Source organism: Amblyomma mixtum, chromosome 1 (genome assembly GCF_055824585.1).
Source record: "Amblyomma mixtum isolate Tamu chromosome 1, ASM5582458v1, whole genome shotgun sequence".
NCBI lineage: Eukaryota > Metazoa > Arthropoda > Arachnida > Ixodida > Ixodidae > Amblyomma > Amblyomma mixtum.
This window is the reverse complement of record NC_143012.1, coordinates 277,129,702-277,146,477: the sequence shown is the minus strand read 5'-3', so window position 1 is coordinate 277,146,477 and position 16,776 is coordinate 277,129,702. Positions and strand designations below refer to the sequence as shown.

At 52.6% G+C, this 16,776-nt stretch overlaps 1 protein-coding gene across 2 annotated transcripts in view; it reads right to left on the bottom strand.

Annotated features, from left to right (window-relative positions):
• Nucleotides 1–252: 252 nt before the first annotated feature.
• Nucleotides 253–16,776, bottom strand: part of Uch (Ubiquitin carboxyl-terminal hydrolase) — a 100,836-nt gene continuing 84,312 nt past the window's right edge. For both annotated transcript variants that reach the window (XM_089566090.1, XM_089566091.1), the window contains 2 exons: nucleotides 11,491–11,595; nucleotides 253–522 (listed from right to left, as the gene is read on the bottom strand). In XM_089566090.1, the coding sequence (XP_089422216.1) occupies nucleotides 11,506–11,595 (90 nt within the window). In that variant the 3' untranslated portion in view covers nucleotides 253–522; nucleotides 11,491–11,505. The remainder of the gene's footprint in view (nucleotides 523–11,490; nucleotides 11,596–16,776) is intronic.

The window sequence follows — 16,776 nt, the reverse complement described above, 5'->3', positions numbered from 1 at the left end:
ATATGGCTGTCACAGCATCTATAGAGTCTCAAGCAGTAATATCGAACATTGCGCTGCACAATACAATACAGCACACGCAAGCGCAGGACATCGCGAAACGCCAGAAATACGAGTGGCACAAACTAATCGCTCAGCCTCAGAAAATATTTTTACACTTTTCCGCTAGACTATGGGCCCTTGAGCAATGCCATGGGTAGAAAGTACTTGCCTTTTTCCTCCTATGTGAAGGAACAACATGAATGAAATCGACGGTTTCTTGTGCAAGAATACTTTATTCACGCCCAGTACATCCGCAAAAGCAGTAAGGCAAAAAGCGTCTCGCGCGCGCTTTTCTTTAGTCATAGCTTAGTGGCTTTCCTGAGCACAAGCAGCGTGGAGAAAGGCACGAACTCCATGCACGAAACAAAGCAGCTGCCCTACAGAATTTTCCGCAGAAAAAAGTATACGACTAGGCGAGAAAGGCCCACAAACAAGGCAACATGACGCTGGCTGCTCGGCGCGGCTTTCACCAACACAGCAAACCTGCAAAATGAGAAAAAAAAAGGAGAACAAGATTAAAAATCAGTTAGCATGCCACGACAACGCCAAATACAATGGGAGATATATTGCTTCACATGAAACAAAAAACAAAAATCCGCGCTTTCCTTATCACCTTCCAACTGTTTCTGAACTGTTCGAAAACAGACAGCGCGTAACCGACGACAGCAGAAAAGAAAGAGACACTAGAGACAGCACAGACAAGAGACACTACAGACGAGCTGCCGCACAAAACGTCAGAAGGAGCCAGGGAATCAGTTCTTAGTGAGAACAATAACTGGATAGCGTTGTCGTCAATGTCCCTTTCGTATGTACCCCTCTGAGCAAAAACGAAGGGCTAGCATTCATGCGTCGGCAATAAATTATCCCCTGTGCCAGAATTAACCATGGTGGTAATCACGTTGCTGGAATAAAATCACTAAACTACATTTCACAATAACATTTGAACAAACAACTAATTTTAAAGGGGCTCTAAAACACCTTAGGAATGTACATAAAATCGCTCAACCAAGCGCGAATGTTGGGGAGTTCTCTCCGGCGACTTTTTCATGTTCGCCCCCTCCTCCGTCGCACTCTCCTGCGTAATTGCAAAACGTGACGAGAGGAGTGGAACAGGGTCGGAGACGCTGAAATTGATATTCTGACTACAGATAGCTCACCATACACAGCACGCATTAAAGAATCCTAGGATATTCGTGAAGCAGCGTCCTTTAACATCTCACGAATACCACACCTTTTTGAGCGCCCCTTTCAGAGTCCCTCTAAGCAGTAATTTCAGGGAAAAACTACTCAACTTTCATAGCCACTTTTGTCAAAACTGCGTGTGCAATCGTTCTTGCAAGGGAACAAACTCGGGAGGTGCACAAATGTGAAACCAAACGATGACCCGAAGGCAGTTAAAACAAAAATTCCAGTGGCCCGAAGGCAGTTAAAACAAACACTGCAGTGAAGCGTGACACACTGCACTGCTCGACACGAAAAAATTTTGCGAGAGAGCGAACGGCGAGGAAATTGAAGGAAACAAAACGTGGGCCCTCAGTGCAGCCACCCGGTAAGCCTGACCTGCACAGCGATGATGCAGCCCGGGTTACGTCACCGTCTCATCAGTAATTCGTGCACTTATTTCACGGAACAACCGCACACTTGGCCTACGCGAAGCAGCACGTGAGAAGTTCGGAGCTCCCGAATTATTTTCCGACCACGCAGCACCGAGGGGCTCTTTAAAGTGCTCCGAGACCTCCGTAGTAGAAAAGCACTCTTTGGATTTTGCCTGCATGCAAACGCGGTAGCCGCGGCTGATATCGAATCCCACCACGTCGTGCTCAGTACCAGCCATTGAACCGACGCACTCATAGCTGCTTTTACGCTGCATCGAGGAGTCTCCACAAGGGCGATACGTACAGTCGAGCGCGATTTGAAGGTTATCGCGCGAGCGTCGGCCGAGAACATGAACAGCGCCATGGCCCAGAATTCTCTGCCGAGGCAAGGGAGGTATCAGGCCAGCTTCCCTCACTCTTTTTGCTGTTGCTTCAGCAGCTGTCACTCCCTCCTCTGGGCTATCAGTTTTTTTTTTTATTTTCTTTCCCACCAATTTTGTTATCGCCCGCAAGATACGAGAGGTAACCAAGTCCACACTTCATCGCAACCAATGGAAAGCTTAGAATAGAGAGAAAGGGTGGTGATCTCGTCACGGGGGTGAAGCTTGTTGCACGGAACAGCGAACGAGGAAGAGGAGAGTGCGAAATCATGATTTTTCCTGTTTCAAAGTCGGCCGCTAGGTGCCTGGAGTGCTAGGCTGGTCGACGCTCGCGCGATAACCTTCAAATCGCGCTAGACTGTACAAGCTGTTCATACTAGTGCACTGCACGGGCTCGGGCCGGCCCGAAAGCCCGGGCCCGGCCCGCGGGCCGGGACATGATGTTTTGCCGGGCCTGGGTCGGGCCCGGGCCTGAAGTTGCGGGCCCGGACCGGGCTCGGGCCTAAAGCGGCGCACCCAACTCGGGCTTGGGTCAGTACAGAAACGGCTGGTGTCCGACTATTCATTCACTATTGCAGAGTGAAGCACACAACTGCGGTATTGGAGCACCGACACGGATGAGCTATGCGTACGCCTGAGAAAAAAAACTAAGCTTTTATTTCCTTACTTCCACGCCGCGGTGACTTAGTGGTCAAGGCGCTTGGTTACTGAGCCGGGGACCAGGGTTTGCTCCTCGCCTCGGCGGCCGGATTTCTATTTAGGAGGCAAGCATGACATCTATGTACTTTCCAGTATCATTGCTCGTTGAAGAAACCCAGTAAAATGACCCGGAGCCCTCTGCTTCGGTGTCTCTCACAGCCTGACTCCCCTTGGGCCCTTAAGCCCCCAAAACATAGCTTTTATTTTATAGCTATATTTTTCTCATGTGAGAAAACTCACGAACTTAAGCGTGTTTGGTTTTCTTTTCCATTAGCTGACCAGAACGTCTCGTAAACGAAATAGCCACAAAAGCTCGCGAGAGTTTGTAAATCTCATCTCATAACCACATCTATCCCTCCTAGCTTCTTCAGCCTGGTTGTCAGGACAAGATTTTGCCCTATAAGTTATCACGTGGTTCGCAAGTTATGTTCTCCTCCTCCAGTAAGAGCTAAATTCAACCTGTCTTAATTGGCCAATGATCGTTCGTCATCCCAAAACATACCTAAAGAATATTAGAAATGCATTCGGGAAGAACATATTAGTTTAGGACGCTTATAGTCTTCAAAACACACACCGTGAAATACTCAAGCCTTTTTAGCTTTTCGTTTCTGCTGAAAGGTGACGAGTTCAGCTATAAGTTCAAACTGTGTGATCGCGCTCACTAAAAAAATGTCATCCCACTGCTTGCTAGGCAGCTTTAATGTTTATACTTCCGGGCGGCAAAATGTAACTGATTAAAAGCATGAGGGAATGCAAAGTAGTCTATTACGCTCTCCCTTTTTATTTGGCTCTCTGAACTTCTGAGTTTCTCTTTGCGCACCTACACAAGAACACTGTCCAAAGGACGGTCCTGGCGAGCACTGCTCTTAATCACTTCCTTCTGGGTTAAAAAGAACCAACTTTCTGCAAGCCAAACTGTGGTTTCAGAAACTTTGTCGGCCAGTTTCTTATCGGTCTAGTAGCAGTCTACTTGCTCAGAGTGAGCAGTATATTTCAAGCGTTACTGTGAAACGGGCCGGGCCGGGCCCGGGCTGGGCTTCACTCCGGGATTCACGGGCCGGGCCGGGCTCGCTAGAGCGATAATTTAGCGGGCCTGGGCCGGGACCGGGCTTGAAGCCGCGGGCCTGGGCCGGGCTTCAGGTCTCGGGCCCGGGCCGGGCTTGGGCCTCAGATTCAGGCCCGTGCAGTGCTCTAGTTCATACAACTATGTGTTGCTTGAACAGCACGGTAATCATCACCTTTTAAATGCCCTAAAAGGTATGCCGCCCTTTCTAATGCATCAACTAATTTGCAGGAAAAGGCACGAGTAGTAGAGTACACTCGCATGGTTTGGTTTATTGGGGTTTAACGTCCCAAAGCGACTCAGGCTATGAGGGACGCCGTAGTGAAGGGCTCCGGAAATTTCGACCACCTGGGGTTCTTTAACGTGCACTGCCATCGCACAGTCACGGGCCTCTAGCATTTCGCCTTCATCGAAATTTGACCGCCGCGGCCGGGATCGAACCCACGTCAGTACACTCGCATACCCTGTAAAAGTAATTTTACCTCGTATGAACGCACCTGTAGGCACGCACGTTGAACAAGCAAAGAGTAATCACAATGCGTTAGTCACAATGAACTATTATACCCCACAGCTGGGGAAACAACCGGAGCCCTCCCATGCGCAGCATCTGAGAGCAGGCACATCGCCACTCGTTAGGCGGCACAGAGCATAATCACTCGCCTCCTCGAGTAACCCGAAGTCGTCTCTCGCGCAATGAAGATCAAAGGCGGAGGCGGACGCGTCGGAAAGAAGGAACAAAAAAGAAGAAAGACAGGCGAGCAGCGGTACCGCTCCCACTGGCGCGTGTACCGAACAGGGCCCGCGGGCCTCTGTGCACCGCCAGCATGGTGAAGCGTCAGCGATTAGCTAACGGGCCGACGGCGCATTCCGCCAAAAACGCCACGTGCCCGGGCGGAAAAGATGCCCTCCCCCCTTTTTCTCGGGATGATCAGGCCGAGTCACGACCCTGCCGGCGAGAGCCAAGGCGCACGCTCGGCACGGGCCCGCCGCAATCTTGCCCGGGGGCCATCACGACTTTTTGGCGCCCGCGCAGCTCATCCGGAACTGGACGCGTGCCGCCCACGTGCGATGAGACGCAGCCGCCGCCACCTTCACGGACGGGTGTGTGTGTGTGTGTGTGAAGGTAGGGCACGGCTCGCATACCGGAAGTGACGCCTGTTTGCCCCGCAATTCATCCCCCCCCCTTTTTTTCCCTTCCGTTTGGACCGCTTGCTGCAGCGAAAAGGAAATGGAATCTCTACGCGCGCCCTAAGAGCGCACCCGATAGTGGTAATAGGAAGAAATCTTAAAGAGCAACTCCGGAGGCTTTTCGAGATCCATATTCTAATGAAACTTTCACTGCATGTTTTCCTTTTCGCCCCGATACTTTACACCAGGTTTGGGTAATTAATTCCTGCGCAAATCGATTTTAAGGTTGCCATTTTCATGGCCTCAGACAGGCGATTTCTGCGGGCAACACACAGCGTTTGCGACGTCACAAACAGTAATGGCAGATTATTAACCGCTCCTCGCGCGAACAACAAATCAAAAGGCTTGTATTATGAGCCATCAATCCAGTCCCTAGTGTTTTTCGAATACTGTATGTGACGCCATCGTTACGTCAACCAGAGCATCCTCTCCGGCCACGAACCGACTTTCGGTTTGCTGCTCTTGTTCTTCTAAAGCAGGGTTCTCAAACTGGGTTCCGCGGGCTGTCTTCTTGTGTTCCGCGAGAACCCTCACCGGCCCTGACCCGGCAGCTGATATGAGACTGGCTCTGAGTGCTACTGAGCCACGCTTTGACTTGCTCTCAAAAGGGAAGCAGTACCACCCATCACATTAGTATTTGTATTAATCTGTGCAATAAACATTTAACTTTTGCAACTCTCTCTTTGCAAAAATGCCCTCGACAACATTGCTGGTAAAAGAAAGCGGGGTGGGGGGGGGGGGGGTTACCTGGAACTTATTGAAGGCTTTTGGGGTTCCTCCAAGCAAAAAAGTTTGAGAACCCCTGTTCTAAAGTATTCCTACTCGGTATTTTCAAAAACGGTTTGTTATGCCGGAGACACCGCTCCCCAAGGAACGTGATGCGATCAACACCTCTAAATGTTGGAGAAACCACCGGAGTTGCCCTTTGACGAGCTCTGAGGGTGCCTATCTAGTGAAGCAGCGCTACGGCACAAGGACAAGGGAAGAAAGGGACAAACAGACTGAGGGTGCGTTACGTGAAAATGGGGCGAAACCTGAGCGTGTTTCGAGGTGAACTCAGCACTTATTGGGCATATATCATGCGCGTAGTACTTCCGGCTGAGAGCACAGGAGTGCTTATGGTACGCAAAGCATACACCGGAGGCAGCAGTAAGCGACTAACTATCAATAGGTATGCAAACTCCGGGATAACACCAGCCCCAGATAAGGAGACGAGAGAAAACAGCACGCTGTATACCTCCCACTGGCCACCGGGCATTCAGAGAGGGAGCCATTTATGTAATTGCACGCACAAGAAAAGGCGTGCGTCCAGTTTCCGCGTTTCGAGCCGACGGCTGGCCTCAAACATGAAAGCCCGCGCATCAGACTACGCAGAAAGCGAAACGCGCGCAAAGAAACTCAAGAAAGCAACCAAAGCGGCGGCGCGACTCGCCGCGCACAATGGCGAACGAAGAGCAGGTGACGACAGCAGAGCCGCGGCGATGACAAACAGGGCAACACGACGTCGCCGTGCACGAAGGCGACGGCAGACGCCTCGCCTTTTACAAGGAGCCTCGCCCAGAGAGCGCAGATGGGGAAGCCCGGTGTGTCCAGCGTCTGCCGCCGAGTGACCCAGATTTGCGACCAAGCGTGCAATATGGCCCTGCAGCGATGACGAGACACCGGCCGGCCAGCCGGGCACGCGGCTTGCACCGAGCCCACGTGCATGGACCGACACGGACCGAGGACCGGTGCACGGGCCTGGCACAGAGAAACGGCCTTAAATAAAGCAAGGAAAAGTAGCGCGAACATCGAAGAGACGCCTTTACAGACGAAGGCAGGCGACGTTCTCCGCCGGACGACCAGGGCGCACATTAGCACAAGCGCAAGCACGCACAGACGGAGGAACACACACACACGCACGCACGTACACACGCACACACACACATACAGGAAAGCCTTGCGCTAGACGCTGCACAAAAGGGGAGACGGGAATAGGGGAAAGCAAAAAGGGAAAGTAAGAGCTCCTTCCCTTTCTCCCCGCCGCGCGGCCGCTATACCACCGCCCACCCATTGTTAGGGCCGCCAGGGAAAGAAAGAGAAGAGAAGATGTAGGCCTCTCCGCATGGACGAACCGGCCTCTGTGGACACAATGAAAAAACCTGGGTTGGGCCGTTCGACGAATGAGTTCCGGGTTCCGGACGGCGAGCGCAGAACGCGCGTTGAGAGAGGGGGAGGGAAAAAATAAAAGGGAAGTGTTGCGTCCAAATTCCTGCCATACATTCAATGCTCACCCTCCTCCTCATCTCATTCCCCTCTATCCCTACTTACGAGGAGATCTTTTTAGGCCTGTCCCTTTCGCGGCGGCTGAAGACCGGTGGACCGAGACCGCCGGACATTCGCCGCCGCGCACGAGAAAAGAAGTGGTCACTGGACGACGTGGCGTCGCCGCGTCTTTGCGCCCACGGCGGTTACGTATCGCGCATAATAAAAGGGTTCCGCCGGCGAACAGAAAAGCAGGCGCAAAGTGCCTCCCTGGTGTCGTTCGAACCCCGCCGCTCTTCCCGGCCCGCAGAGGGCGCTTTTGTTTCCGTCACAGCGGAACGCGGAAGGAGAATCCCGCACGGGGGCATTCCAATGGTCGGCGCCAGGGCGTGTCCCCGCCGCATGCCAACCGCCGCCGAGCGAGAACGGCCCTTGAGAACAGGCGACAGCAAAGAAGTACACACTGCGGCGAGGAATGACGTTTACAAAATGGCCTAGGCGACCATTCAAGCCTTTCACAAGCCGTTTCGCAAAAAGGAAAACTGTTGTCTTTGTTTCGAGTGACCAGCAAGCCAACCTCCAGGTCCAAGAGCGGCGCCACTGTGGGAATGACCGCAGCCACTGGTATCATTTACGGATAGAATAAAGGATGCGAGAAAGCGATAACTTGAAGCGCCGTCAACCAGTCCGAGCGAAAAAACAAACAGACAGATGCGACCGAGGATACTAAATTGATTACCTTGCGCGACCGCTTTGACTTACACGATACAAAGAACGCGAGCAATCGTTCTGACGCCATGCGGCCCGATCGAAAGGACGCGACCGTTTCGGTATAGTACGCTTGCAGACGCTACGCCTAGAGTAGGGCGGAAACGTGCGCGTAGGGTATAACATTATATTGAAACCTGGTTGCAAATTGCAGCTCTTCATTCACCCTTCTCAAATACATTTCGCACACAGGGTGCTTCAATCCTAACGAAAGTTCTCTTCCCTCTGCTCACATCCTGGGTCGTATGCCTATGCGCTGTTCCGCATCCATCATGCGAAACCAACTCGCCCAACTGTTCGTGCTTCCATACCCCTTCACAAACAATCGCGGTTCAGAATAAGTCCCAGGCAAGCACAAATATGGCGCACTACAGTGACAATACCGCAATGCTACGTGCATGCTACAGGGTCCTTGCACCGAATACTGTCACATGGCCGTACTAATACTAGCTGGGAGCCTAGAATCGCGTGACCGCAATCCCTCGAGAGCGATCAGGTTGCGTCTAGCGAGGAAACAATTTGCCTCGCGTGGGAAATAAAGAATGATAAGACAGCGCGATGGCGGCGATAAACAAAGCATAGCAGCCTGGCAGTGTTGACGAGTCCTGTCCTCTCGGTCTTTGTCACGTCTCTTCGAGGTGAAGGTGATAGCGCTTTGAAGAAGCCGCGATGCCGGCCGCAGAGACGACAGCGTTGAGTATTACGGCACGCACAGAGCAACACGCCCTGATCGAAGGCAAAAAGGTCCATGCCGGCAAGCATTGTATCAAGCACTGCACGCATGTGATGACTGAACAGGCGCAGTGCGCCGTCAAAGCGTGCTGTCAGAGCTTTGTTCAAATAAGGCACAACGTTTTTCAAGAAGCGCAGAAAGTCTTCGGGAGACGAACCACTGACAGGTTGCCCGGCTGAAATCACCACTCGGGAAATGTGCCGCCAATTGAGGAGCACGCCCATGATTAAAATACATGTCACAGTTCATAGAAAGCTTCTGAGTTTAGTACTTGGTAGACGAAAATATCTTGCACAAAGGTCTGGGCATTTATCAACCTTGCTAGCGTTGGGAGCCCGAAATCTGAAATATTCAAATAACGACGAACTGTGATGCTGCTGAATGCTGCTGATATGAGAGGTCAGTTACTGGAGATTACATCTTGACCTGCACCTCTGACACACAGCACGCAAGACAATACAGCCTGAAGGTACAAGAATTCTCCTCCGCCATTTCAAACCAAGTCTGCTTCGGCGGGAAAGATGACAGGGTCAGTTTCTTTGGCCCAAGGAGAGTGTGCTGCTGACTCACTTCTTACCCCCGAGAAAGTACGGCAAAAGGGACATTTTAAGGCAAAGTTCTGGTTCAGATACGTGCAGTCATCAAAGAAGGGCATCCCCCAAAATTCGAACCAAAACTGTGCTAATGGCAATGGCCATGCCCAGACGTCCCGGTGGACATAAAGAAAATGTGGGCTCGAAGACACTGACCACGTAGACTAGCTATTTATTCGCCATTCTTCACGCCCCGTGATTTGGTTTCTTCGACATTTGGAGGCTTTCAACTTCAGGGTCAACTGACCACTCTCTATAATATGAAACAAGCTCTCTTTACCCACACCCCCCAAAAGGAATTGTGCTTGTCACCCGAGCGTCGGCGGCTCACTCTACGGACGTATTTGAAAAGGAGGGCACGAGGTACTAGCTGTTTCGCCCTTAGAGCAAAACTGCGAGTGCGTGGCTACCGCGCTTCGCGAAGCGCTGCCGCCGACAGCCGGCGAGAATGGGCAGCACCAGGCGCATGCGCGGAAAGAGCAGCCGGCCATGCTTACTGCGCATGTGCCTTTGCAGCTGATTCTACCTGGCTGTCGGCGGCAGCGCTTCGCGAAGCGCGGTAGTCACGCGCTCCCAGTTTTGTTCCAAGGCCGAAACAGCCAGTACATCAATTCAGCGGAAGGGACAAACAAGGAACGGTGCTCGAGAAGTTGGTTCTGGAAGTAGAACGCGTTGTTGGGCCTATAGCGTTCAATTTTACTTCAGGTTTAATGTTTAATAACTGCTACACACCACTCGTGAAATGCCGGTGAGGATGTATCAAATTATATGTTCGTTTTTCAATGACATACGGGAGATCGAGTACTTTTACAAAAAACGAATGAGGATTAATTTGCAACTACACCAAAGAAAAGAAACACTGCCAGGTGTAGTGGTGAGACACTTTTATTAAAACAGCCTTTATGTAAGGCGTTTAGCAGTTCCTGGGCCAAGGTGACGAGGGCGCGTTGCAGTTTCAGGTGCAGGGAGGCGAGCCGATGGGCCACGGTGGGGATGGCGGGAAAAGGATAGGCGGGGGACTGGAAGGCTGCGTGACACTGTGTAAGGCAGTGTTCTACATCTGCATATGTGCGTGGACAGTTTGGGCACTGAGGTGTGGCGGTGTACTAGCATAAATAAAGTTTGGCTGGTGTATGAAGGAGATAAACTGTATTCAGCGAAGAATACGAGCTTCACGGATCGAAAAGGATGGGTGTGGTGGTGGTAAATTAGCTAACTCCAATTTTTGCTGCGTGTAGTATTCGTCGACAGTGTGTCTGTAAGCCCTGAGCGCCTGCTCCGTCAGTGGGATCGTCCATGGGATCCCCGGCGCCCCGTGTATAGTATCGCGGGCAAACTGAAGAGCCATCTCATTGTCGGGAATGCCCATGCGACCAGGGATCCACCGAAGGGTCGCCGGTCGTGGGCTCAATGCTGTGAGGGCAGCATCTAAAGCCGATGGGGTAGGGAAGGGGAGCACTGGCAGAAGAGCGTCGAAATGAGAGGCTCGCTTCTCCGGGATCGCTAAGTGTGTTCGCAGACCGTGACAACGCAATCGTCCCCTCCGCGAGCCCACCCTAATACGCAAATCACCGTTGCACACGGTATAAACTTTCCCTCGGGGGGATTAATGTCCCAACTGTTCTGGGAACGGATCGAGACGTCCTCCCCTCCAACACAGTGGGTGGCTCGTAGTGCTGTGCCGTGAAGACATCTAGGGGGGCGTCATTATATGACCATCGGTCAGCTGACAATGGTAAACACACGGCTTGGTGTCAAGTATTTACGCGGCATGAATTAAAGCAAGACCCTGATAAACGTAAAACCATTCCTTCCCCAACATCTCCGACAAAGCGTGGGCAAATACTGTGGATGCATAACGCACCAGCCAACGTGTACCCCAAAATAGTGTAGTATGTGCAACGTACCAGCGTACACATGCTCCAAAATCGAGCACCGCTATTCCACCTGACTGACGCAGTTTTCCCACAAGTCGAGCACGCACTTTCCCGCAGCGCAACGCACCTCCTTTGGAAACGTAAGAGTCCGCTAGCGTGCATGCTCGGTCACTGAACGCGTCACCTCGTCCGAATAGCAATCATGCTAACTAAACATCAATGATTTGAGCACGCCCCAATGGCTAATTATTCGTTAAAAAATTACAGCTACACCGACAGCAGGGCACGGTCACTTCTCGTCGCGTACGTACGAGATAGGGCAGCGCTTAGCCGTCAGTCTTCGCCAGGGCCACCACGCTGAAATTCAGGTTCTCCGGGTCGCGGGCCATGTAGTCCTTGCACACCTGGCTGGCGTCCTGCGAAAACGGAGGGGACAGAGGGGGAGAGAAAGAGCGGTGAGATCAATGCACCAGCGCAAACACTTATGGATCTCGAATTTCGTGATCTTAAAATATACCCCCCCCCCCCCCCCCCCCCCCCAGAAACGACCACGGATACTTTTTTGTTTTTCTTTCAATAACCACTTCTGCGCGGATGGAAACAGCTGGTGCCAAATACCGAAAACGCACATGAAAAAAATCATGAACGTACATGGAACATGGTGGCCGGTGACGACACTGAGAAAAATTGCGAGGACACTTTGGCAACGAAAGTGTTGAGAGGCGAAAGCCGAGACCACTATGTCGTGAGGACTTCAGGTGGATGTGACGTCACACCGTTCCCGTAGCTACATCGATACCCAAATTATACATCTTTCGGGGATCTTGACTGTTAATTACACTTAATTACACATTTTTCCATGTAATTTGACACAAATCCAACGTTTTTCCGACAGTTCTGTGACAATTTTCACTATGCCGTGACGACTTCCGGTGGATGTGACGTCACACTGTTCCCGTGGCTATATCGACGCCCGCGCTATTGCGACGTAATTTCGACATTTTTGCCTATAATTAATTAACTAAATATCTACAGTCATCAAACATGGCTTTTGGGTTCATTTTTTCCTCCTCATCTGAAGCCACCATTCGTTTTCTCCTATCTTTTTTACTTCCCGAGCTAACGCGAGTTAAACGCTGCCAAAGGTGTGACACCCACTGCTGACGGACGACAGTCTGGGACATTAAAGGCTTTCGCCTTAAAATTCCATGATGTCACCTTCGGGATGACCTGATTACCATTCATTTAACCCGAAAAAAATGTGCAATCAGTGGCCATAAGATCAGAATGCACTTCTTTTTAAGCTCATATCGTCGCCGTAAAAGGAGAGCGAACATCTGCTTTTTTTCTCGCGTCGCACAATTAACATAAAAACAAGTTTCCGCACTAACCGAAGAGTTCGCTGTTCAAAAAACGAAAGACTCCCGTCTAATCGACCGCACTTCCATCTAGCGACAAAACGCAAAAGGGCACATATTGAAGGCAAACAGCGCAACGACGCAGAGAGTTTGGCTACAGTGCAAAAGGGCACGTTCAATGCCGATAAAGCTCGCCCCTGCTCTCAGCGCGAACGAGAGCAACGGATAAACTCGTCAGCTATCAAGAGCACACAAGTCAACGGACAAAAGCAGCGCCCAAGTGTCATTACTACTGCGCTATCGTTAGCATACAGGGTGCGGCACAGCCTACCTTGACAAATTAACCAAATAAGCGAGCTCCTTCCTGTACCTCTGCCTCGACACAAAAGAAGACTGATCAGCTCTTCAGTCGCAAAGGTGTGTACAATGCTCTCTCTCGCGATTCCGTCATGTTAAGAATTAAGCGACATGCGTCTTCCTTGATCCCCAGTCGATTCGCTTTTGTCCCATCTTTGTTTCTGTTCCCACGCCAAGCAGTCTAATTAGAGAACATGCAGCCCCAAATACCAATGACGGACTTGAAAGAAAACGTGTGCAAGGGTGAAAAAAAAAAAAGTACCAGGACCGTCAAGCAAAAGCTCCGATTGGTTTGGTTTATGGGATTTAACGTCCCAAAGCGACTAGGCTACGAGGGAGGCCGTATAGTAGAGGGCCCCGGATAATTTCGACCACCTGGGGTTCTTTAACGTGCACTGACATCGCACAGTACACAGTCCCCTAGAGTTTCGCCTCCATCGAAATGCGACCGCCGAGGCCGGGATCGGGTCAGCAGCCGAGCACCATAACCACCGAACCAACGCGGCGGAAAAAGCCATGATTCAGTATGCCGCGTTTCTTCGAACAGCGTAAACAAGCGGATACGCGTAAAAAAAAAAAAATCGAAACACGAACAAAAACGGAAACGTCTGACTCGAGTACGGAAAGCCGGGCGAGTTGGTTGTGAATTGCCACATTGAAAAACAACGCGAAAGTTGTTAGTCAGCTCAGTGACTGCCTCGCCTCTTCTCGTCCGTCGTCTTTCGCGCTGTTTTTCAATATGGCAAGGGATCACAGAATAGCAGGCGGCATGCGGTAAAGCAGTCCACGCTTTTATTGCCGCATGTGGCGTACCTGCTGGTGCGACGCATAGGAAAAACAAAAGCGAATCAAAAGCCCTCAAGGAGCAACGACATTACGCGGGCAGCCTTACGCTGCGCGAGCGATCATTCTGCATGCACTTAACAGCGGTAACACGCCGTGCAGCGGACACCGGGGAAAAGAGAGAGAGAGAAGTGGAGGTGGACAACGCAAAAAAGCAAGCGGGAGGAAAGGCGCCGAGGTCGACGAGCCTCGCACATACTGCCCCCCCGTCAGGCAGCGGAGGCTATCAATTTCAAACTTTCATCCGAGTCCGGCTGACAAATTTTTAATTACCGCGACTGCCCAAAAAGGGAAGCGAGCCGGACAGAAACCGCAATGACGGCAGCAACGACGCGACCCCGCATCGCACCGGGGCCGCCTCCTCCGGCGCAGTCGGCCAGGCACGCAGCAGCGACCGCGAGTCGAAAGACGCGCTCCGTACACGCACGCACCGCGACGAGAGGTCCGGCTGCTGCTGCCGCGCTCGGTGTCATCAGTCAGACACGAAGCGCCTCGCGGCAAATTACTGCGCCGCGCCCGCGACAGCCACGCGGGACCCTGAGGAGGAGGCGAACACAGCCCAGCGCCGAAAAATGCGCGCAAGCAGCGAAGAGAGAGCACTTTTCCGGTCCGCGCTCGCAATTTCGCAGCCAGCTCCTCGCTGCCAGTGGGCAAAGCCTGCCTGCAGAAGCGGCGGCAAATCGAACCGCCACTACCACCGCGAGGCTTCTGTTGCGTACAGAGCAGCAGAAGCAAGAGCGGCGCGCTGTCGCTCTTGCCGCTGCTGCAAGGGCGCATGCTGTACAGCAACATCGCACAGAAGCTGCTGATGCTGCTGCTGCTGCATACCCAGCGCACCAGAAGGCGCAGCAGGTGCCTTTGCATCCGGGTGCGTGCCGCGCATGCGCAATTACGAGCCGCCGATGAAGCTCCTCCCGGCTCTGCCTAATGCTCCCCCCCTCCCGCTCTGATCTTTGTGCTCGTGTATTTATTCGGGCAAGATGCTCTTTGCCGTCCGCACAGCAACAACGGCGTCCGGGCGAATATGGAGTGCGCATGCCCGCGCACCGCTTACGTATCGCCCGGCGTGGCCTTCCCTCCCTTCTCTCATCTCAGAGGTGCACACACGAGCACGCCGACCACGTTCCCTCCTCCTCGGCATGTGCGCGGACGCTCCACACGTACGCACGCGCTCGCCGAATGCGGGGTCCCAGAGTCAAAGCAATTATTTAAATGTCGTCAGGGATGATTGCTCCACGGAGGAGAAGAAAGATGGCGCTCGGCGACCAAGTGCTCTGCACTTCTCCCGCGGCGCTGCACAACGCTGCGAGCACTTGAACGAATGCGTTGCTTCTCGACGACGCGAGAACGCCGGAGTGTCGGGAAGCCTCGGAAAATGCCCCGTTCCCGTCGAAAAACGTTGGCGAAGGAAACAAAAATGTGCGCTCCCAGGTTTCCTCAAAATAATCACCGAGCAAATAACGCCAGCCCGAGGCGAAACTGCGCAGCATAAAGCTCCTCTCGCGGTGCCGCGACCGGGGACCAAACAACTCGAGGTATATATATATATATATATATATATATATATATATATATATATATATATATATATATATATATATATATATATATATATATATATATATATACACACATATACTGACGCATACGAGAACGATCGAGCGCACTGTAATTAGAGAAAATGGAGACGTATGCTTAATTGCAGCCCGGCTCACAGCCCGCTATACGAGCAACACGGCATACGGCGTGTCCATATATACCGGTCTGTTCTGCGCTATTTTAGTGGCTGGCGGCACGAACTCCGAAGTGCGTAGGTACCCACTAAACAAACACACGCTGCTCCAGCGTTGTCCAGCTGTCAGCTGGTGCCCGGTCTGTGCCACGCAGCGCACAGCGCGCTAAGGATTGCGCACCGCTCACCGCTTAATCGGCGATAGCGAGGTAATAATTTATGCACGGAGGCAACGACACGCTAAGGGCGGATGTGACACATCAAAAACACGCTTTACCCCCCCCCCCCCCCCCCCTTCCTTCGAGGCGGTTTCGTTCGTTTCATCGACAGAAGCGAACCGCAATACTTCCGCTGGTACGGCTTCTCGCGGCGACGCGACGGCTACAGACTTGGCCAAATGTGCATCAGCGCAAACTCCCTTTCCCGATTTAAGGATTCCCTCCCCGCATCTACCACCTCTCATCCTTTCGCGCGTGACGCGGTTCAGGCGTCCGCCCGGAGTGAGACAGTAACCTCGCCTTTCCTTACTCCACGACGAAACGCCAATACACCCGCGCAGCAACAACAAATGCCTGCACGCAAAGCAGCCCTTGCACATATCCGCGGCAGCAGCAGGAGGAGAGCAGAACACACGAAGGGCCGCATTACATTTCATTACGCCGATACCGGGGGTATCCGCGAGGGGGAAAGGGGGGGGGGGGGAGCAGTGCCATGGCACGGCACCGCCGCCACGCACCGACGAGGAGGAGGGCGAGCAGCGCTGCCCAGTGAAGCGAAGCGATCGCGCTGTCCCCATCCTCCTCCTCGTGCAGCATCACCGCCGAGCGCACCACACGTAGTATAAGCCCGCACTTAACACAGACAGCACCAGAAGCAGGCTGAAAGCGCAAATAACAACAACAACAAAAAAAACAGGTCCAAAACAGCCGCGCAAGCAGTATAGGAGATGAGCAGAGAAGCAGAGAGAGAGGAGGGGAGAGCCAAGAGAGGAGAGTTAGTCGTCGGTGCCCTATGCGTTGACCCTGGCCGGGAGGAGCAGTGGTGGAGGTGCCCCGGGCGATTCCTGGGCCGTTTTGATACGCTCGCCGAAAATGCCGCCGGACGCTCCGTCTATCCCTGCCTTCATTATAAATACGGCGGCACTTATTGGCCGCTCTAGCACGGCAGGCAGGCAGCCTCGCCCCCAGGGGGAACGAGAGGAGCTGCTGCTGCTGCACCGGCTACCATACACACTTCGAGACCCGTAGCAGGCCGCTCCACGAGAGCTGCTCATCCTGCCAGATCCGGTTCAGATGACTACCCCCCCC